The 22,184-nt window shown below is 38.8% G+C and overlaps 1 protein-coding gene and 1 non-coding gene across 3 annotated transcripts in view; both read left to right on the top strand.

Moving 5' to 3' along the window:
- The window catches only part of prpf8 (pre-mRNA processing factor 8), a 50,841-nt gene extending 39,973 nt beyond the window's left edge, over positions 1–10,868 (top strand). For both annotated transcript variants that reach the window (XM_020530454.2, XM_020530453.2), the window contains exons 35-42: positions 784–957; positions 3,518–3,711; positions 4,040–4,279; positions 5,969–6,110; positions 7,481–7,621; positions 7,923–8,062; positions 8,852–9,054; positions 10,424–10,868. In XM_020530454.2, the coding sequence (XP_020386043.1) occupies positions 784–957; positions 3,518–3,711; positions 4,040–4,279; positions 5,969–6,110; positions 7,481–7,621; positions 7,923–8,062; positions 8,852–9,054; positions 10,424–10,578 (1,389 nt within the window). In that variant the 3' untranslated portion in view covers positions 10,579–10,868. The remainder of the gene's footprint in view (positions 1–783; positions 958–3,517; positions 3,712–4,039; positions 4,280–5,968; positions 6,111–7,480; positions 7,622–7,922; positions 8,063–8,851; positions 9,055–10,423) is intronic.
- A 9,231-nt stretch (positions 10,869–20,099) lies between these two features.
- trnat-agu lies at positions 20,100–20,173 on the top strand. Its single transcript has one exon. It is a non-coding gene; the product is annotated as a tRNA-Thr (tRNA).
- The last annotated feature ends 2,011 nt before the right edge of the window (positions 20,174–22,184 follow it).

The raw sequence follows: 22,184 nt of genomic DNA, 5'->3' as shown, positions 1-22,184 counted from the left end.
TTCTTCAGAAATGCATTTCTGAAGAAGGGTCTAGGTCCGAAACGTCAGCTTTCCTGCTCCTCTGATGCTGCTTGGCCTGCTGTGTTCACCCAGCTCTACACCTTGTTATCTCAGATTCTCCAGCATCTGCAGTTCCTACTATCTCATCTAATCCTTGGTTTGACATATAAATACTTACAATACCACCCACAATTGCAGGGAAATCAGTGAATGTGAAGAACTGTTTTATCCTGATAAGATCCATAAAGAGAAATTGTCCTATGTAACTCAGAGTCACACTAGCTGTCAGAAGAAGTAAGAATGCTGTGGATACCCCACACTCATGAGCAGACAGCCCACTGAAAAACAGTACTATTTGCAAATCTAAATACTTTTGGTCTAATGCATTTCTTATCATGCTGTGGCTTTTTGTTCTTTATCAGTTGTGACGGCAGTTTCCTAGTAACAAGGGTTTCGTAGTATTAAAAATGCTAATTGCAACTGCATGGACAGAAATAGATCATAGCAGACATTTTAACTGGCAGTATCCTAACCTCCTGCATTGGAAACACACAGTGTAAAATTAAATACAAGTTGTTTGATGCCATCACCCGATTGTGTGATGCTTTAGGCAAGAGGAGTCCAAGAAACCTATAGATTATATACTCCTTAACCTTAATAGAACATGTCACATTCTGTTGGAAACAGTTTATTTGTATTTTTAAATCATTTGGAAAAACCTGGGTAGCAATGTTTGTACTCTGTCAAAATTAATTTTTAAATGGGCATTTTTATTTGTTTTAGGTTCATTTGCTGGATTTCCCTAACATCGTGATCAAAGGATCTGAGCTGCAGTTGCCTTTCCAGGCTTGTCTGAAAGTGGAGAAGTTTGGTGATCTGATTTTAAAGGCAACTGAGCCCCAGATGGTGTTATTTAACTTATATGATGATTGGTTGAAGACCATTTCCTCCTATACTGTAAGTAAAATAATGCTTTTTTTGATGGGAAGTGAAATCAATACGTAAGTCAGTGACAATGGCTCTCATTTGTTTTGAACCCCTCTTCCTATTCCAAAATAATCTATTGCATGTTACAATTTGTACTAGGGAATTAAAATATCCTCCAAGCCTGAAACTACTTTTTAGTACCATTCTATATTGACCATTGTTAATGTATGCGGAGGCATGGGGATTGGGTTAGGAGATGTGGATAAAGCAAGAATAATTTCTTAATTCTTTCAGGCTTAGGGATCATAAGGAAAATTTACAAATCTACTGAATTTTGTAAACTGTAGTATGTAGGTACATTGAAATCTTCTAACCTTGTCCTCCGAGCCTCTGTTTAAACAAACAATAACTCACTGCAACACCCCGGAGCTGCGCAAAAATGAAGAGGAATACCTGTACACAGTCTTTGCAAACAATAGTTATCCTAACAGCTTCATCTGCTGATGTCTGGCAACCAAACAACACCAAGAAGACACTGTATGACCCAACACACTGGCCACCCTACCCTATGTTAGAAACATATGAGAGCTGACTACAGGACTCCTACGACCTCTTAAATAAAGATGGCACACAAACCAACAGCCTCGCTTTGCCAGTTACTCTCAAAGACAAAAGACCCCGTACCCACCATGTGCAGGACAAATGTGATAAATAAAATACCATGCAGCAACAGCGAGAAACATAACATGGGACAGAGGGGCAGGAAACCCACCATCAGGATACATGAACACCAACTCACAGCAAATGGCACAACCAACTCTCCGTAGTTTCAATACACTTCGATGTAGAAGGACATCAGTTTAACTGGGGCAAAGTTACAGTACTAGGTCAAGGAAAATAAAGACAAGCACGAGAATTCCTGGAGGCCTAGTTTTCAACCACCGAAGCAATTAACAAACGTTGAAATAGACCCCATCTACATACCACTATGGTACAAAACTAGAAACAAGACTGCCGATCATGACAGACCGGAACAACAGCACTCAACAGAGGCTATACAGCACTGACAATGTCACCTAGAAGGGAGACAAACGTTTGCATGAAAACCAGTCAGTTCAGCGAACCAACCAACAACTTTTACAAGTCTACCTATTAGCTTGTTAGCATCTTAAGTCAAGCATACATTCTTGATTGTTTTTATGTAGATACTAATCCTGCTTTTGTATGAAGTAAGGGAAGAAATGCTTTATTTTTTAAGTCTGTATATTTTCGATTCTAGAACCCTTCTGCATTTCTGAATTGACTTGACTGTTCATCGGTTCCCCACTATGTATTTAGATTCAGTTAATTAGATTGAATGAAGATGGCTCTCTAGGATTCTGCAACCTTCTGATTCTTCTTAATGATCAAGGCCTCAATTACATTAGCAGCATTTATTTAATTGGTTTAGTATTACATATCTATATCTTGAATGTTTTACCTATTGGCACTGAAGTAGTATTACCTTTATTTGCGTCTTTCCCAGACATCATCTTGGCATATTCTTCAATGCTGAACTTCCTCTCTCTCACACCCAGTATAAAGGCATTGTTTTTGTCCACCTGTACAACATTACTACTTCATATCTCTGTCAAAATCTTGAGGCTAAAGTATTCACACGGTTGGCCACCATTACATTTGATTTTGAGCCCTGCACCCTGTATTTTGTCAATAGCTTGCAGCAAGCACATCATTATTTTCTGTAAATATCACTCTTGTGTCAGTGTATCTTGCTCTCGCTCTCAGAAGATTGCATGGATTCATCTCATTCGAATTTAGTGAGCTTTAGCACCTTGCAATTTGCATATTTTAGCAGAGTTATTGAAATGCAACAGAAATTGATAACAGTAAACTACTATTTTGGTAAGCAGAACTAAATGAACAGCTCCTGTGGCACCTTTAACTGCAGATACTATAAAAGAGAATGAGAAGAACTGTTTTATTTATCTAAATGGATTATCTGATTAATGAGAAAACAGATTCCCATACTTAAGTTCACATTGGTAGTGTTTAATTACCTGATGTAGAGTGCAAACTTCATGATCATTAAAGCATGTTCTGTCAACTTAACCACAGAGAAACCTTGATTGTATATTTGGACGAGTCCAAGCTTAATGACTGCCATATGAGTATACAGGTACTGTTCTGATTGGATAGCTTACTATCACAGAGCATCAGGAGCACAAAATGGAAAAGTTTACTTTTTAAAGAACTAATGGCCAAAAGGAAAATGGACAGCTTGTGGAGAGAAATTGGGGCATAAATACAAATGTAATTGTTAAGCAGTAAGACTTGAGAGAGTGTTGTGAATGGTATACAAACATGGCAGAGTTTTTGACATAGAACAGTAATTGCCATGCCTTTCTTCTATGGAAATGACAATTCAGTCTAATTTGGTGACAATGTGGTGAATGCCACGCGATCATTATCAATTGGGAAGCCTGAAGAATTCGCAGACACTTTTACTGATGCAAAACATTTAATGTAGTACATTTTCGAAAACCAACATGTAAACTTTTTCCCTTCTTTTCCCGTACTGGTGTGTTTGTAGGCATTCTCTCGTCTGATTTTAATTCTTCGAGCACTACATGTGAACAATGATCGTGCAAAAGTCATCCTGAAACCGGACAAAACCACGATAACAGAACCTCATCACATCTGGCCAACTCTGACTGATGAAGAATGGATAAAAGTGGAAGTGCAGTTGAAGGACCTTATTCTAGCTGACTATGGCAAGAAAAACAAGTGAGTGACGGTGGCAGTACAAGTGAAAGAGAACCTTCCTACTGTTTTGCAGCATGTGTTTTGTTAGCTTGTTGAAGTCACAGCAGACTTTGATGTTGATGCTTGTGCTTTGAAGCTTCACAAAATGATTATTCTTTAAATTGATTGACAAATTTACAGTATCAGTGGTCTGCCTGGATGATATTTTAGAATTTTCAAGATCAGTTGCAACCAAACTTGGTTATCGACTAAACTGTTTGTGTTCTATATTATTTCCAATGATAGCAACGAGTTCTTACTAATTATGAGCCATGTTGTATTTAAATTTCCCTGTTATTTTGTATTCAAGTGTAAATGTGGCATCTTTGACTCAGTCTGAGATTCGTGACATTATTTTGGGTATGGAGATCTCGGCACCTTCACAACAGAGGCAACAAATTGCTGAAATTGAAAAGCAAACCAAAGAGCAATCTCAATTGACAGCTACCCAGACACGCACTGTAAACAAGCACGGTGATGAAATCATCACTTCAACAACCAGTAACTATGAGACCCAAACCTTCTCATCCAAAACTGAGTGGAGAGTCAGGTATGATTTGTTTTTAGCATTAATGTATGGAGTAAACTGTAAAGTTAAACTTACAACCCATTTACTGATGAACTTGTTTTGCAGTCAAAGTGATTTGAGAATGATAACTCCAGTATTCCTGAGTTTATTGAAAATTAACTAGGTTTACACGTCATCATCTGAAATAATGAAGTACAATACCCTTTCAAGATTTTGGGTTGCGATATCCCCCCCGTTTTGAAGTTTCATATAAAGTTCCATGAGAGAAGAGGCACTCAAGATTAGAAAATGCAGATAACTTAGTTTTAAGATAATGGTGTAGAACCAGGTATGAATGAGCCATTGTCTTAAGTGTACCTTGCAGAATTTTATGACTTCTGAAGGTGATTTTTTTTTGGGGGCAAACCAAACCAGATTTTGTGGTCTGTAAATGTAGAAAGCATTGGCAGGTCTACCCAAAATTGAAAGTACTTGCGGCATAATATTTGTAAAACTCCCCCCTCACCACAAATAATTATTTTATATAGTACAAATATAATTTTTAAGATGTTGGAATAAACAATGTTATTGTATATCTCTGCCCTTTGCATTTGTTGCCTTTGCATAAGTAATACACTTCTCTTCATTGACTAGGTGAGGTGGTAGCTAAAGTCTTGTAGTTTAAAGCATAGAATGTATCTCATTGCTGTATCTCGTATGATAATAGACTAAAACAATAAAAGAACATTTCTCCACATCACAGATTACAGTTTAAGGTGTTTAAATTTTTTAAAACGCTGGTGAGTTTACAGGATGTGGGCATCTCTGGCTAGACCAGCATTTATTGCCTAGAGGACATTTAAGAATCAACCACATTGTTCTGGGTTGGGGGTCATTTGTCAGCCAGACCAAGTAAGGATAGCAGTTTTTTTTTTCCCTGAAGGATGTTCATGAACCAGGTGGGTTTCTAGAATAGTTGACAAGATTGACACCATTAGGCGAGCTTTTTAATTCCATACTTTACTGAATTTAAATTTCACCATCTTCCATGGTGACAGTCATACTCATGTCCCCCAGAACGTGGGGTTCTGAATTATTGGCCCAGTGACATTACTGCTGTCACCCCCCACCCCATACCATTCCAGCTTACTGCTAAGTTAACCACATGCATCAAGTTCACCAGTAGCTATAAATGTAGAAGACCGTGATGTCCTTTTAATAATATTGGAAAATACAATTTGTAAATATTGGGAATAAACATTTAAAACATAAGATAGTGTTTGGAGATTTGGGTGAGGTAATGCATTATCTTTCCAGTAGGTGAAATGTACAAGATTTGACTTAGCATTATATCACAAAGTCCAAGAACCCCCTTCCTAACCACACTGTGTGTACCTACCCTCCAAGAATTGCAGCAGTTCAAGAAGGCAACTCAACACCACTTTTGCAGGGGCAGTTACAGATGGCCATAAATGCTGGCCTAGCCAGCAATGCCCACATCCTATGAATGAATTTTAAAATGTGAAATGATGTAAGCTATGAAGTGAATTGAAGAGGCTAATATATGAAAGCTTAGTATAGCTTGGTGTAATCTGATCATTAACTTTTGAACCTATGTTAATATAATTGCAATGGACAGAACTGCTCAAGTGAAAATTTCTGCAGTCACAGGATTACTGAATGGTAGATCAGCTCATGCTCCCTGTCATTTGTTTTCTTTATCCTGCACAGAGCAATATCTGCTGCCAACCTTCACCTACGTACCAATCACATTTATGTTTCCTCTGATGACATCAAAGAGACTGGTTATACTTACATTCTGCCAAAGAATGTGCTGAAGAAGTTTATTTGCATTTCAGATTTGAGAGCACAGGTAAACTCCCTTATAGATCCAGCAATTGATGCATACCCCTAATTATCCTTGAACTAAACGGCTTGCTGGGCCATTTCCGAGGACCCTTAAAGATTCAACCATATTGCTGTGGGTCTGGAGACATACGTAAGGCAACTGGCTGAAGACAACGGATTTCCTTTCCCAAAGGGCATTAGTATATCACATAGGTTTCTACAACATCATTTGTTTTCTGGTTATCATTACTGAGACTAGCTTACAATTCCACATTTCATTAATTTCAAAATAGTGCAGCTGCCATGCATTAGCCTGGACTTCTGGATTACTAGTCTGGTTATGTTACCATTACACCCATCTCCCTAATAGATTAATAATTTCTTGAAAAATAATTTAAAGCATGTAAGTTCACCAATTTATACCACAGTCTACAACATTAGAAAATATAGACAGCATGAGCTTGGAATGTTTCTGACTTTCAGTCCTTTGAACTATCACTTTGAATTGTGTTGATTGAAAATTGTTCTTTTTTTTCTTAAAACACTTTAACTAGTATGAAAGGGAATTTAACTTAAATCCAAAGCTGAAAAACACTATTTTATGACCTAAGTTTAATGTTAAGGGTTACAAACCACCTGTAACAACCATAACAAAGAATAAATATTAGCATCTACATGTGACAAGATTTTAGTTTAAGAAATTTTTCAACTCTCAAATTATGATGTGTGGCTCTGCATATTACCAAACAAAACATTACATTGATAATATCAATTAATTAAATCAAACAGATGTTAAGCTTTTAGATATTTTCATATTTAAAACTTATTGCATTACCAAGTCAGAATAGAAACTTCAGTTTTCTTTCCATTTTCCTGGAAGCAATGACCGACTCTTAGAATGCACACTGTAGCCTTTCATCCAGGAGTAAATGGTTTAGTCAACCACAAAGCATTGCATCTAAAGTCCAATCCTAACGAGTGTGCAGTCCACCTCAGTTCGCGTGAATAGTGGTTAGAATTTGGATTCGGGTTCTTTTTCTCGTGTCCTGTCAATCCCTAGTTTGGAAATATGGTGTTAACTGTTGTATTGTCACCTGTGCCTAAATGAGTTATCTGCTGCCCAATGAAGGGAGTTGGTTGTTTTTACATTTGGCCTAAATATAAATGTTTATAGAGTGCAGCTAGAAACTGTTTATGCCAGAGTTAATTAAATAATTTTATGCTATTCATTAATATATGGATGAGGAAAGTTTGGTTGAAGTATTGATTTGGAATTTGCGGAGTTTGCATTTGTCAAATATTTTCATACAAGATCCAAGTTTCACCTAAAAGCTATATTGAAAATTCAGTTGATTATGGCCGAATGGACTGCAGTAAAAATGTTTCCTTCCGTAGATTGCAGGATATCTGTATGGTGTTAGTCCTCCAGATAACCCTCAAGTGAAGGAAATCAGGTGTATTGTGATGGTGCCACAATGGGGAACCCATCAGACTGTGCATTTGCCTAACCAGCTGCCACAACATGAATATCTGAAGGTACAGATTCTTCTTGGTTTATAAATGTAATAGAAATGATTTATTCAGCATGAATTCTGTATACTTTCACTACTTGATTTGTAATATATTATGAACATTTGTTCATTTTCCTGAAATGTGCAGGATTTTAACCGTATAGAAGTACATTTTAAGTAATTGGTTGTTCAGTTTGTTTTTAATTGTATTAGAGGCAGCAATATATATTTACATAAATTAAATTAAACATATTCTACCTTTTAGGAGTCTTTCTTGATAATGCATTTTATTCATGTAAATATTAATATGAAATTGTTTCTTTTAGGAAATGGAACCTCTTGGTTGGATTCACACTCAACCCAATGAGTCTCCTCAGTTGTCACCTCAAGATGTCACCACCCATGCTAAAATAATGGCTGACAATCCGTCTTGGGATGGAGAAAAGACTATCATCATAACATGCAGGTAAAAAGACAGGCTGTTCATGGTCAACTTAAATGTCATGGCACGTGGAGGTAGGATTTCTTGTGTGTCTAGATTCACAACTTGCAATTGACAAGTAAATAGAATTTGGCAACAGAGCTTCTTAATTGTGCCTCACAAGGAATTCTTTTCTATAATGTTCTACAGCGATTAGTCTTTACCAGAACAAAATTTTGCAATTATTTCTTTCAAATATCCCTTTATAATGTGCAATGATGTAGAAATTAGCAAATCTGTTGGCATTTTCTGTATTATTTGAAGTGACTCAAATGGGTGAAACTGTTCAATTGTTATTATTTTCACAACTTGATCAGTTAGAGCAGAGTGCTTTTATGTACTTAAATTGTTAATTTTCTTTATGAACTAAGTTACATTATTAAAAGTTGTATTGTATAACTATAATAATGAAAAAAATCTATGCCAAAAATGTATTGAATTCTCTTATCCATAACTAAAGTAAGCTTAACTGGCATAGTATTTACATTTTAACTAATTACATACTCAGACTAAATATTGCACTTCTATTTTCACTTTTAAAGTTTATTTTAAGTCCAGTTTTTGAGTTTAGATGGAATTCCTAAGATGTACCAAAATGTGAAGAATTAGTACTTAACAGACAAATATTAGTAAAGCTCAACAATACACGAAGATTGGCAATGGTCTGAGAAGAGAACTTGTCAGTGAAAAGGTTAGAATGTAAGATGATGATGGTTTGAGAACACGTCCCACGCATTTATCTGGTAGGTAATATATAGTTTAAATTTTATTCAGCTTTACTCCAGGTTCATGCACACTGACAGCATACAAGCTTACTCCAAGTGGATATGAATGGGGAAGGCAGAACACAGACAAAGGAAACAATCCTAAGGGATACCTGCCTTCCCACTACGAAAGAGTTCAGATGTTGTTATCAGATAGATTCCTTGGCTTCTTCATGGTCCCTGGCCAGAGTTCCTGGAATTACAACTTCATGGGTAAGAATATTTTTATCCTTTTTTAGATATACGAGTTGCGTTGCACCAGTCTTATTATATGCTGCTTGGCAGCTGTACCAAATTCAAGCCCAATATAATAAACATCAATCTTTGTTTGCACGTTGTTGTAATGATTAAAAAGAACATTCATAAGTCAGGCCTTTCTGCCTATCATCTTCTCTAATACGAGGATATGGTATCATAGACTGCACCATTTACTTATACTTAATGTGGCAATGTTGAGCCTCAACTAGCAAGCCTGGAGAGATGTGGGTGAAGAAAGTACTCAGCAATGTTCAATCTGATCCTCTTGTATATGCATTTCCAGGAAAGGTCATTGATCATAAGCAATAGAGTTAAGTCTCTGGTCAGTGTTTCTTTGCTAACTTGCTGTATATCTGAGGACCAAACTTGGGTTTCAACTGGGAATTAAACATAAGGTTTCCTGCTTTAGTTGGCTTACATTTTCTCACCAAGACTATTGTGTTTATTATGTTATTGAGACTTGTTTCCTAGGATCCCCAAACCCACTTTGTTTGTGGGAAGCTCAAATGCTTTTTATAAAGCATATAAGTTGAAATAAACCTGCTTAGGATGAGTAGACCAAAGCCTCTTCGCCTTTTCATTTCTTTTACATTCTCGCCACTTAAAGAAAACAATGATTTTCCCATGCAGTTCCTCACCTAGAGTTCCCTTCAGTTTGTATTGCTCCTGTCCTCTCCACCCGACCCCACCCCTGCCAGAATTTCTATGCATAGTGTCCCCTGGTTGAAAGAGCAGCAGTATGAGGTGGGGCTGGCATCTGAGGAATCCCATATATGTAGGGTATGGACGCAGAGCTGTAATTCAGATAATTTAGGTTTACATGGTGCTTTTATCTTTTGTTCAAAGAAAACAGTGTTTAATGTTCACATTTAACAAATTGTACCTCAAACGACCTTACTGCACACCTTTTTCAAAGGATGCATTTTATCATAACCCACTGATTAGACCTGCATAACACAATTATTTTTCACTTTTGGGACATTTTCGAGCTTGTCAGTTCGAAGTGTATTAACAAAAAGAAAACTATGTAAAACATGTTAAGAAGCTGTAATAAATTTTGATGTTTGATGATTCCTTGTTTTACTTCTATCAGAAGATATAATTGTTAAATCTGCTGGCATGTAGCTAGTATCAAAAGTTGATAGAACCTGATACATACTCTACTCTAGATTTGAAAGAATCCAAAGACTACCGTTAAGTGCAAAAGTTTTAACGAATGTAACTTTTGTCTAGACCACTAAGTATTTCATACCAGGTGGAATTATTTTTCAATTTTGACACTTGAAGCAGTCTCCTAGATTAAATGTTTTAACTTTTTCATTAGGCGTTCGCCATGATCCCAACATGAAATATGAGCTGCATTTGGCCAACCCTAAAGAGTTCTACCATGAAGTTCACAGACCATCTCATTTCTTGAACTTTGCTTCGCTTCAAGAGGGGGAGATCTACAATGCAGACAGAGAGGACATGTACTCTTAGAAAATCAAGAGAAATTTACAATGGAACTTCTGTACTGTTGATATTCAACAAATGAATATAAGTTCAGTTTATGGTCTCTGATAAATTCCAGATTTTGTTTGTAGACTGTGTTAACACCAAATTTTGTGATATCTGTGAAATATAGTAGCTTTTATGTTTAAAAATTGCTTGAAACTATGGTATCTACCCATGAGCTGAAAGTTTTAAATGCGCTAGTATATCTGTAATTTTCTGATGTGCAGTGATGTCTACACTGTAGAAGAAATTAAAGCTTAAATAATTTTTTTTAACTGACAGTGGAATTTGTTTTGAAGGGTTCAGAATTCAATAAAGTGGTGAACATATTATGAACATTACTGGCTGGGAAGTGACCTTCAAAATAGATGGTTGTGCCTGTTCTGAAATGCACAGTCACTTCTGCTAGACTTGGCTGCTGGTAGAAAATGTGATTATCCCTAGAGTAGTACATTATGCAATTGTCAGGATGATGAAGGTCCTGTTTGAAAAATTGTAACATATTTAATTTAAGCCTATTTTCTAAATAGATTACTTTTGAGTGACTGAAGCAGTCCCTGTCTTCAAAAAAGCAAAACTTGGACAACATCAAAACATGTGACTGAATTAGCTGCATAAAGACTGATTACAAAAACTCATCAGCGCCTGGGAATTGCAGCAACTAACTTGGCTCCTAAATCCCTCAAAGTCTGCCTACCATCCACAAGGCACACATCTTGTATGTGATGGAATAAGCTATGCTTTCCTAGATAAATGCTGGTCTAAAAATGGTCATGATATTCAATGCCATCCAGAACAAAGCAGCCAACTTGAATTGGCGCTCCATCTACCACCTTAAAAATTCACTCCTTCCACCACTAACAACAGTGTACATAATATACGTTGCATTACAGCAACTTACCAAGACTATTTCAGCAGCACCCTAAGTTGAGACTTCTAACCATCAAAGGACAAAGGATGATAGACACATAGGAACACTACCACCTGCAAACTCCCCTATAGGTCACGTACCATCCTGATTTAGAACTATATCACATTCCTTCACTGTATCTGTGTCAAAGTCCTGGAAATTATTCATGCATTACCTACACCAGATGGACTACAGAAGTCCAATGAGGGGCTCCCCACCATCTTCTCAAGGGTCCTATCTGTCCCCTTTAATATCTCCAAAACGCAACCATATAATGTGTCCTTGCAATTTAACCCATGCACTCCATGCATCATTCTGGCAAGGTTACGCTGCACTCCCTCCAAGGCCAATAATATCCAAAACACTAATCAGAATATTTTTAGTTGCAACATGCGTTCTATTGCTCTAAATGTTGAAGGGCAGCATTTCATCAGGCTTTTTCATTATTTTTTGTTCCTCCGTGTTATTTTAATGATTAATGTATATAGACCTCTTAGTCCCTTTTGACCTCTGCAGCTCCTAACTTTTCACCATCCAAAGTGGAAGATCTCACTTGACTACAATGAAATCCACCTACTTCTGTTTTGAGCATTAAGTTACATATTGCTTTCATCTGCACTGTCTGCAATACAGCCTATCTTTTGGGATATTGGTAGCTTTAGATATGTGTCTTTTCTGCCATGTAGGTGTCAATAAATAACAAAATAATGAATGCATCATATGCTTCCAGTAACAATATCTAGCTTATCCCTACTGTGTGCCATTGTCAATTTCCAAATCTATTCAAAATGACTGTCCCATTCTGTATGCTTCAACTTTAGTTAACAGTCTTATGATGGACTTTACCAAATACCTTGTCCATAGAAATGACATTCACGCCTGTCCATGACTTTGTCACCTATTTATAAGCTATGAAGAACATTTTACCAATCTGTGTTGGTTGTCTCTTAGCTGATTTTTTTTCAATGAGTTCTGTGGCTCTACAGACTTTTGTAATTTCCTGACATCAGATGTTAGGGTAACTGGTCTATAAATTCTCTGATTTCCCTGTTGCAGGTTTCTTAAATAACAGTGACATGAGCAATTTTTAAAACACTTGCTAAATTAAGAGAATTTTGGAAGATCAATGTTCTGACATCTGCAGTTATCTTCAATACATTCATGAGAAAGTGGTAACATTGGCTGGGCTGGGATTTATTGCGTATCCCTAGCTGCACTTCAGAAGTTGGTGGTGAGCTGCTGTCTTGAGTCACTGCAGTCCATGGGCTGCAGTTAAACCCACAATGTTGTCAGGGAATTCTGGATTTTGACCCAACGACTATGAAGTAATGAAGTATTCCAAATCAGGATGGCGAGTTGCTTAAAGGGAGTCTTGCAGGTGGTGTTCCATATATACGTTGACTGTGTCCTTCTAAATGAGAGTTGTAGGTTTGGAAAGTGCTATGTCAGGTTTTGGTTCTTCCCTACTTGTTTAAAACTTTAGATCCAAACCATTTGGTCATCAAGATTTGTCATCTTTTAGTGCTATTATTTTCTTAATTACTGTTAATTCAGTTATATTAATTTTTGTGAGCTCCTCTCTCTAGCTTCAATGTTAGTTTTCTTGGGATGCCTAGGATGCTATTCTATTCTTCAGGTTTACCTAGATGTGTAGAGCTGCTATTTATGTGTCTGTTGTTTCCATATTCCAACTTTATTATGTTGCATTGCCAGTTTTAAGGGGCCCATATTTCTCTCAATAATCCTATTTCTCCCTAACATAATTGTAAACATTATGCTGATTTTTGATATTTTAGCAAATTCCTTTTCATACATCTTTCTAAATTGTTTTGTCAACTTCTACTGTTCTTTGTATCTTTTCTATTCACCTGGTTATGTACTTTATTTTATATTGTGCTATTTTTCGTTTTGTTTTATGTTGTCTCTTGCCTCCTTGTGACTTTTTTGTAGTGGGAACAGCTCTTGCTCCTTGGGTATAAACAGATTCACGACGTGTTCTGTTTTTGAATGCCTTCCACTGATCTATCTTTTTAACCATTAGCAAGTTTCCTTAGTTCAGCACAGTCTCCATTACATCCTGTTGATGTCAACTTTGTCTAAATCTAAAAGCTTAATAGCTGTTTTGTACTTCTCACTTTCAAATCCAGTATTGAACTCAATCACATTATGCTTGCTGTTTGATAAATGTACTCACAGTTAGGGTGCTAGAAGCATTTGGGTATTGTTTATTAGTAAAACTAATAGGGCACACCCTCTATTAGTTCAAAGACATTACTGCAGAAAACTACCCTGGACAGCGCTGACTTTCTGACATTAGTTCAACTGCTTATTCCAGTCTATAGTGGAAATTAAAAATCCCCATTTAAAACCATTCTGCCTTTACTATGTACTTGTCTAATTTCTATTCTGCTATTTCATAACTTCTACCAGGGGATCTATACACCATTCCCACTACACACAAGCTCTTTTCTTCATATTAATTCAAACCATAAATGTTGGATTACCTGTTATTATATTTCCTCTGAATGGATTTCATACTTAATTATTAACATTATTCCTCCATCTCTAATTGATTCCCTCTGTTTGTACTTATGACTGGTCCCAGTCTGCATTTTGCTTCAATAATAGATACTACGTCATACCCTCTCAAGTTGAATTTGCATCTACATTTCATTCAAATTCTTCCTTGTACTTCATGCATTCTGTTATTCGCATTCATTTTAATTAAATTTTACACCAAAGAACTTAGAGCATTAAAAAGATATTGGGGAAATAAGTATTAATTTAGATATCTCAGGAAAACATAGAAACATAGAAGATAGCAGGAGGAGGCCTTTTGGCTCTTTGAGCCTGTTCTGCCATTTATCACGATCATGGTTGATACATCCAACTCAATAGCTTAATCCTGCTTCCTCCCGATAAACCTTTGATCCCCTTTGCCCAAGTGCTATATCTGGCTGCCTCTTCAATGCATTCAATGTTTTGAGGTTGCAGACTATGTTCCCTGCAAGCTTACTTTTGTACTATATTTTCCCCTTCTTAATCAATCCCTTGGTCCTTTTTTGCTGAATTCTAAACTGCTCCCAATCCTCAGACTTATTATTTTCTTGACCAATCTGTATGCTTCTTCCCTGGATCGGATACTGTCTCTAATTTCCTTTGTAAGCCATGGATTGGCCCTCATACCATTTTGCTTTTGTGCCAGACAGGAATAAACAGTTGTTGCAGTTACCCCATGTGTTCCTTGAATGTTTACCCATTGCCTATCCACTGTCATCCCTTTTAAGTAACTCTCCCCAATCTATCAAGGCCAACTCACGCCTCATATCTTCATAGTTTCCTTTATTAAGATTCAGCACCCATGATAAAAAGTTCTATCATGTTATGGTCACTCATCCCCAAGGGGGCTTAGCTAGATTGGCAATGATTCCCTTCTCATTACACAGTAGCCAGTCTAAGATGGCCTGCTGTCCAGTTGGAAGAAAACCATCCCGTATGCAATCCAGGAATTCCATCTCTGGCATTGTGGCTAATTTGATTTGCCCAATCTATGTGCAGATTAAAATCACCGATATTCCCTTATCACATGCATCTCTAATTTCCTGTTTAATGCCATTTCCAACATCATCACTGCAGTTTGGGGGTCAATACATGACACCCACTAATGATTTTTGCTCCTTGGTATTTCTTACCCATATAGACACCACATAATTACCTTTCTCAATATCATGTTAATTTTTTCTTTAACCAGCAATGCCATCTACCACCTTTCCCTTTTTGCTTGTTCTTCCTAAATACTGAATACCCTGGGACATTCAGTACCCATTGCTGGTCACCCTGCAGCCATGTCTCCATAATCCCAATTATGTCATACCCATTTACATCTATCTGCGCGATTAGTTCATTCACTTTATTGCAAATGCTCCGTGCATTAAGGCACAAATCCTTCAAGCCTGTCTTTTTAACATTGTTTGTCTTGCTCTTATTTTTCTTAATAGCCCTGTTAGACAGAGATACCAAGGTCAAAATTCAATCACTTTTCTTACTGCCTTTTCTACCTTTTGTTTCTGTTCTTGTTCTCTCCTTCTCTGACTCCTTATGTAGGTTCCCATCTCCTTGGCATATTAATTTAAACCCTTCCCAGCTGCTCTAGCAAACAGTTTCCCAGGACATCAGTCCCAGTCCTGCCCAGGTGTAACCGGTCCAATTTGTATAGGTCCCACCTCCCCCAGAACTGGTTCCAATGCCCCAGGAATCTGAAACCCTCCCCTAACACCATCTTTTCAGCCATGTATTCATCTGATATGTCCTATCATTTCTACTCTGACTAACATGTGACACTGGTAGTAATCCCGGGATCACTACCTTTGCGGTTCGATTTCTTAACTTTCTTCCTAGCTCCCTATATTCTGCTTTAGGACCTCATCCCTTTCTTTAACCTATGTCATTTGTACCAATGTGTACCATGACCACTGGCTGTTCGCCCTCCCCTTCCAGAATGTCCTGTAACCACTCCAAGACATCCTTGACCCTAGCACCAGAGAGGCAACATACCATCCTGGAGTCTCATTTGTGGCCACAGAAACACTTGTCTGTTCCCTTTACAATTGAGTCCCCTATAACTAATGCCCTGGCACACTTTTTACCCCTCTCAGAACCAACTTGATGCAATGAGTTTGGCTGCTGCTGCTTTCTCCTGAAAGGTCATTCCCCTCAACAGTATCCAAAACGGTATATCTGTTTTGCAGGGGAATGGCCACAGGAGATTCCTGCACTCCCTGGCTATCTCTCTTGCTCTGTCTGGCAGTCACCCATTTCTTTCCTACCTGCAGAGTCTGAGCCTGCAGTGTGACCACCTCTCTATACGTGCTATCCACGATGCTCTCTGCCTTGTGGATGCTCCACAGTGTCCCCAGCCACTGCTCCAGCTCTGAAATGTAAGCTTTCAGGAGCTGTGGCTGGAGACATTTCCTACACACATGCCGACCCGGGAGACTGGAACTGTCCCTGGTCTGCCACATGGAGCAAGAGGAGCAAACCAAGACTTTGAGCTCTCCTGCTATGTTTTACCTCTTTAAATTAAAAGATTAACTTAAAAGATACCAGCTAAAGAAAAGTAACATCTTAGTGAATGCATAGAAATTTGCTGACAGGAAGTCAGTTAAAGCATGTCAGCCTCAGAAAGAAGCCTTAACATGCAGATAATGGTGAGTCTTCATTGAAGTTTGGGTGTTGCAAGGATATTGCTGGAATAAAAGGAATAGTGTGAATTTGACTCTTCCTAGTGTTTATAATGAAGTATTTTCAAACCTCTTGTCTGGTGCACCATGCCTTCATGTCTCTTGTTCCTTGTTTAATGAACTTTTATTCTTTATTCTCTTATGAATGTACTCAGTAATTGATTGCCATGATGAAGAAAAAAATGCTAGGATCTAACAAGCCAGACTTCACTGACTTTCCAGTATTAACATCAGCTGGAATCAAAATTCCTTGAATTTAAGAGGGATCTGTACTTACTTAAGAAAAGAATGTGTGAAGATTCTGGTCATCGGAACAAAAGAATTGATGTGAAGCAAAGCACAAGGGTTGGAAATTTAAATTATCCTTGACTGTTAGCAAGATTTTCTGGGAGTATAAGATGTAACAGTGGATTATTTGAAAGTTTTAAGGCTCAACTGTCAGAGTGGACAAATTGAAGTTAGAAGTAAAAGAATCTCAAAGATGACATGGTTAAAGTGATAGCTCACCAATTCAAATTGAGAGAAACCTGGGAGTGAAGTGTCACAGCTATAATTAGATAAGATTCAGTTCCATGTGAAAAGAAAACGTGAATTGGAGGAAAAAGAGAAATGGGAAGATGGGAGAATGGGGAAGATATGGAAAGAGAGCAGAATAAAAAAAAAAGAGCAATGGGAATAAAAAGAATAAGTAACAAAATAAGTGAACCAGATATGGAAAGGGTTCACTCCAGGATTTGACTTGATAAATATTAACATCAACAGACATCATAACACTAGTAAAAAGTAATTGCTCCTATCCAATTAATCTTTTCCATTAGGTTACTAGTCCCACTCCAGTTCGGGTGAGCCCATCCCAACAGTGCAGTACTCTTCTGTTCCATAACTGTAGCCTATGAAATGGAATCCCTACAACTCTCAGTCATGTGTTAACCTCCAGTATCTATTCATCCTATGCAATCTTCCCTGATGGCTGGTTTGTGATACTAAGTGTTGGTCCAATTCCTGCTTTGGTTGAGGCTACTATGAAGGCCTTGCCCCTTGCCTGAGACGTGGTGACTCTCAGTTTAAACCACTATTTGTCATCTCTTTATAATAAGAGTAGAACAATGGTGATTTTGCCTTACCTTTGAAGCCCTGTTTTCAATTTAGCTCCTAGATATCTCTGCAGTGAACTTCCTTCCTATGTTGTTGGCCTGAATATGAGATTATGAGGGGCATGGACAGGGTGAACAGAAAACAGCTGTTCTTCTTAATGTATGGGTCGATAACAAGGAGGTATAATTTTAAAGGTGAAAGGCAAGAGGTTTAGAGGACATTTGAGGAAAGTATATCTCACCCAGAGGGTGATGGGGGTCTGGAATGCAGTGCCTGGATGGGTGGTTGGTGATGGGGAAACCTCACAACTTTGAGGGTCCTGGCCTCAAACCAGTCTTGAAGCGTTCATCTGCTTGTCTCTCCAGACCTGCTGAGTTTATCCAGCATTCTCTGTGCCAATTTTAGTGGTGTGATCAGAGTACTGATCTAACTACTCATCTGCTCTGTCAGAATATTTCCAACTCGCACTCAATGGCTGTGAGCAGGAGTTTTGAAGCGGGACCAGCTAGTGCAGCAGCAAGGGTCCTGAAAAATTGCTCTGCCAAATCTCAGTCTATATTTATTCCCGGATAAGATGTATGCAGAGATTCGTTTTAACTTTATTTGGCTGTTTTGGCTTTTTAACTGATACAGTATTAAAACTTTAACTACAAAGTTAAAACCATTAACAGTTAAAGCCAAGGACAATTATTGTTTGTCTCTAATTTACTCGTTCTAAACCCTGACTGACCAAAATGCCACTCAGATTTTCTGATTTCTGCTTTTCTCAAACTGGTGCCAATTTTCGTGCGCTATTTAAATGCCATTCTACTCAATCCTCAGAAACCACTAAAAGCGTTAAAGCCAAATAGAAGCAATTCTCTCTCTGACAGCACTGAATTCTGCCCAAAATTCTAAATTTCCCACTCGGTTCAGCGTCTCAGGAAACACTGCGATCTGTGAACGATGCCCAATCCCTTACCTGCTGGTCATTCTGCAGCCCTGCAGAGAATTCAGGCTTTCACCATATCCCGTCTCCACAATCTTTGCTGGAACGGGGATAGGTACGTATAGCGAATCCATACTTCAAGGATTCCTCTTTCCGTACTTCTAAAATCCATCCGGCTTTCTTCCAAAGCGCTGCTGCAAACATCCACACTTGCATATATTCCTTCATTGCGACCATGATGTGGAGGTGTCGGTGTTGAACTGGGGTGGACAAGGTCAGAAATGTTACAAAACCAGATTACACTCCCGTTAGCAACACTTGTAGGAGGAGTGAGGCTCCGAAAGATTGTGTTTTCAAATTAACCTGTTGGGCTATAACTTGGTGTCGTGTGATTTCTGACTTCATTACGACCACTATCCGCCTTTGATTCGTGCCCCAAACATGTACAGGTAATTCAAAGTCTATCACCCCGTTGAAAAGTCCGTCTTATCTTTGCAGCTGTCTCCAGTTCTTTATTTCTAGACCAGGTCCAGTCGACTTCTCAGGTTGGAATCCAGCCATTTCAACAAACTTAACGATACAAAGCAGAGCTTAATGGAGTGAAGAAGGGTCTGGGCCCGAAACGTCAGCCTTCCTGCTCCTCTGATGCTGCTTGGCCTTCTGTGTTCATCCAGCTCTACACCTTGTTATCTCAGAGCTTAATGGAGTGGTGTTTTGCAAACAAGATGGGAATGGGGCCAGATCGTAACAATCTGAGCGTCATGACAATTGCACGCTGCTTAAACACGTCCTTATCCATATGTCTCCGAATCAAGTCATCCAGTGCCCTCCTCTCTGCAAAGTGGACCTCACCTTACACGAACAATTTTAAACAGCGTCTCCTCAGTCCCACTTCTGCAAACTCAAACAGCCGCGTGAGAATCAGCACAGAAAACCCTGGAAACCTGATGTCCGAAAGAGATATGGTTGACACTCATCTAGTGGCACAGAAGGTTGGAAAGTGAACACTTCTTTAAAAAAATTCATACGGAAACTTTTATTGGTCGGTAGTTGATTTTTTTCATATTTTAAAAAATTCAAGATGTGTTTTAAATTGATTAATACTGTAATTCATGAACTTTACGTTGGATCATTTGAAGTCTTCCGTAAAGATAAGCCGCACTCCTGCTGCATGAAAAAGATCAGGAATAAGCAGACAAAATGCTAAGGAGAAATCTGCAACTGCAGCTAATGTCAGAATACGAGATTGACCAATAAAAAGTACTGAAGTAGACAAAAGTAGCAAAACATGCTAACATCACAGGGATGATGTACAGCCACTTTGTCCGAATTGGGCGCCGTGGCTTAGTTGGTTAAAGCGCCTGTCTAGTAAACAGGAGATCCTGAGTTCGAATCTCAGCGGTGCCTTGTAAGAGAAGTTTTTGCCCTTTATTCTACGTTTCGAATCCCTTTGATATACTCACTGAGAATTTGAATACAGGTATCTCCCAAAATTTCACAGGTTTCTGGTAACGTGAGTTTACTGAGAAGCAGTATTATTTCCTGCTTCTACTCAATCGGGTATCGGAATAAGCATTTGTAGATAAAATACTGATGATAACAACTCAATAGGATAATTATTTGAAATAACATACATTGTGATAAACATACCTATTACTGGTTCATGCATGTGGAAGAAATAGAAGTACTTTCTCCTCCCAACAAGTTACTTTCACCATAAGTATTTACAACAGATTAAATTGTTACTCAAATAGATTTTAGCCTTAGAAAGAAGACCCGGGTTTCATGTGCAGAATTACCCCAATGCATTAAAATATTACTTCCATGAAGGCGCTGCTGAGATTTGAACTCAAGATCTGGGATAGTAGGAACTACAGATGCTGGAGAATCTGAGACTATAAAGTGTAGAGCTAGATGAACACAGCAGACCAAGCAGCATCAGAGGAGCAGGAAGGCTGACGTTATGGGCTTAGACCCTTCATCAGAAATGGGGGAGGGGAAGGGGGTTCTGAAATAAATAGGGAGAGAGTGGGAGGCAGATAGAAGATGGATAGAGGAGAAGATAGGTGGAGAGGAAACAGACAGGTCAAAAAGGCAGGGATGGAGCCAGTAAAGGTGAGTGTATGTGGGGAGGTAGGGAGGAGATAGGTCAGTCCAGGGAGGACGGACAGGTCAAGGTTAGTAGGTAGGAGATGGGGGTGCGGTTTGAGGTGGGAGGAGGGGATAGGTGGGAGGAAGAACAGATTAGGGAGGCAGGGATGAGCTGGGCTGGTTTTGGGATGCGTTGGGGGGAGGGGAGATTTTGAAGCTTGTGAAATCCACATTGATACCATTGGGCTGCAGGGTTCCCAAGCGGAATATGAGTTGCTGTTCTTGCAACCTTCGGGTGGCATCGTTGTGGCACTGCAGGAGGCCCAGGATGGACATGTCGTCTGAGGAATGGGAGGGGGAGTTGAAATGGTTCGCAACTGGGAGGTGCAGTTGTTTAGTGCGAACCGAGCGTAGGTGTTCTGCAAAGCGGTCTCCAAGCCTCCGCTTGGTTTCCCCGATGTAGAGGAGGCCACAACGGGTACAGCGGATGCAGTATGCCACATTAGCAGATGTGCAGGTGAACATCTGCTTGATGTGGAAAGTCTTCTTGGGGCCTGGTTTGGGGGTGAGGGAGGAGGTATGGGGGCAGGTGTAGCACTTCCTGCGGTTGCAGGGAAAAGTGCCGGGTGTGGTGGGGCTGGAGGGGAGTGTGGAGCGGACAAGGGTGTCAGGGATTGTGTGAGTTAAAGCCAAATAATTCCCTTGATAAAGGGGGAGTTCTTAAAGTGCACATTAATTCAGGCAGAAAGGATAGGGCAGTACTTTAAGATATGGGTTGCCATGCCAATCAGGTACAATGTGATACAGATACTATGCGGCAGGGCTGGTGAAATGAAATTAAGTGGGCAATGAAAGGGAGTGGAGAACCAGAGAAATCACTAATGTAGCCATTTAAAACTAATACTTATCTGCTTTGGCAATGTAAAGAAGTACACGATTCTGATCTAACACATTTTTCTGGAGGCAAGGAAAACATGATGGGAGGCAAGGCAAGACTCCACAGTCTTACAATATTTCCAGTATAGCTGCAAAGAGAAGGTAAACTTCCATTACAGATGTGAAGGGTGGATAAATCTCCATACAGCTGGGAAGGGTGGTAAAACATCCTTCTGCAAAGCACAGGAAAATCCTTCAGCTGAAAAATGAACTACTGACATTTAAACATCAAGAAGACAGTCAAAGTCAATCACCTATTCAACAAGTCTTCTGAGTCTGAAAAGCACATGTTGGGAAGAATAGTGCAACATCCAGCTCATCTGAACTTGTGAAATTCAAGACTCGGGTGGAGATTGCATGTTGGTAAATTAAAACATCTCCACAAATGTAC

The sequence above is a fragment of the Rhincodon typus genome, chromosome 26, assembly GCF_021869965.1.
Source record: "Rhincodon typus isolate 14 chromosome 26, sRhiTyp1.1, whole genome shotgun sequence".
NCBI classification, from domain to species: domain Eukaryota; kingdom Metazoa; phylum Chordata; class Chondrichthyes; order Orectolobiformes; family Rhincodontidae; genus Rhincodon; species Rhincodon typus.
Note: the sequence above shows the minus strand (reverse complement) of the source record. Positions and strands in the feature narration are given on the sequence as shown.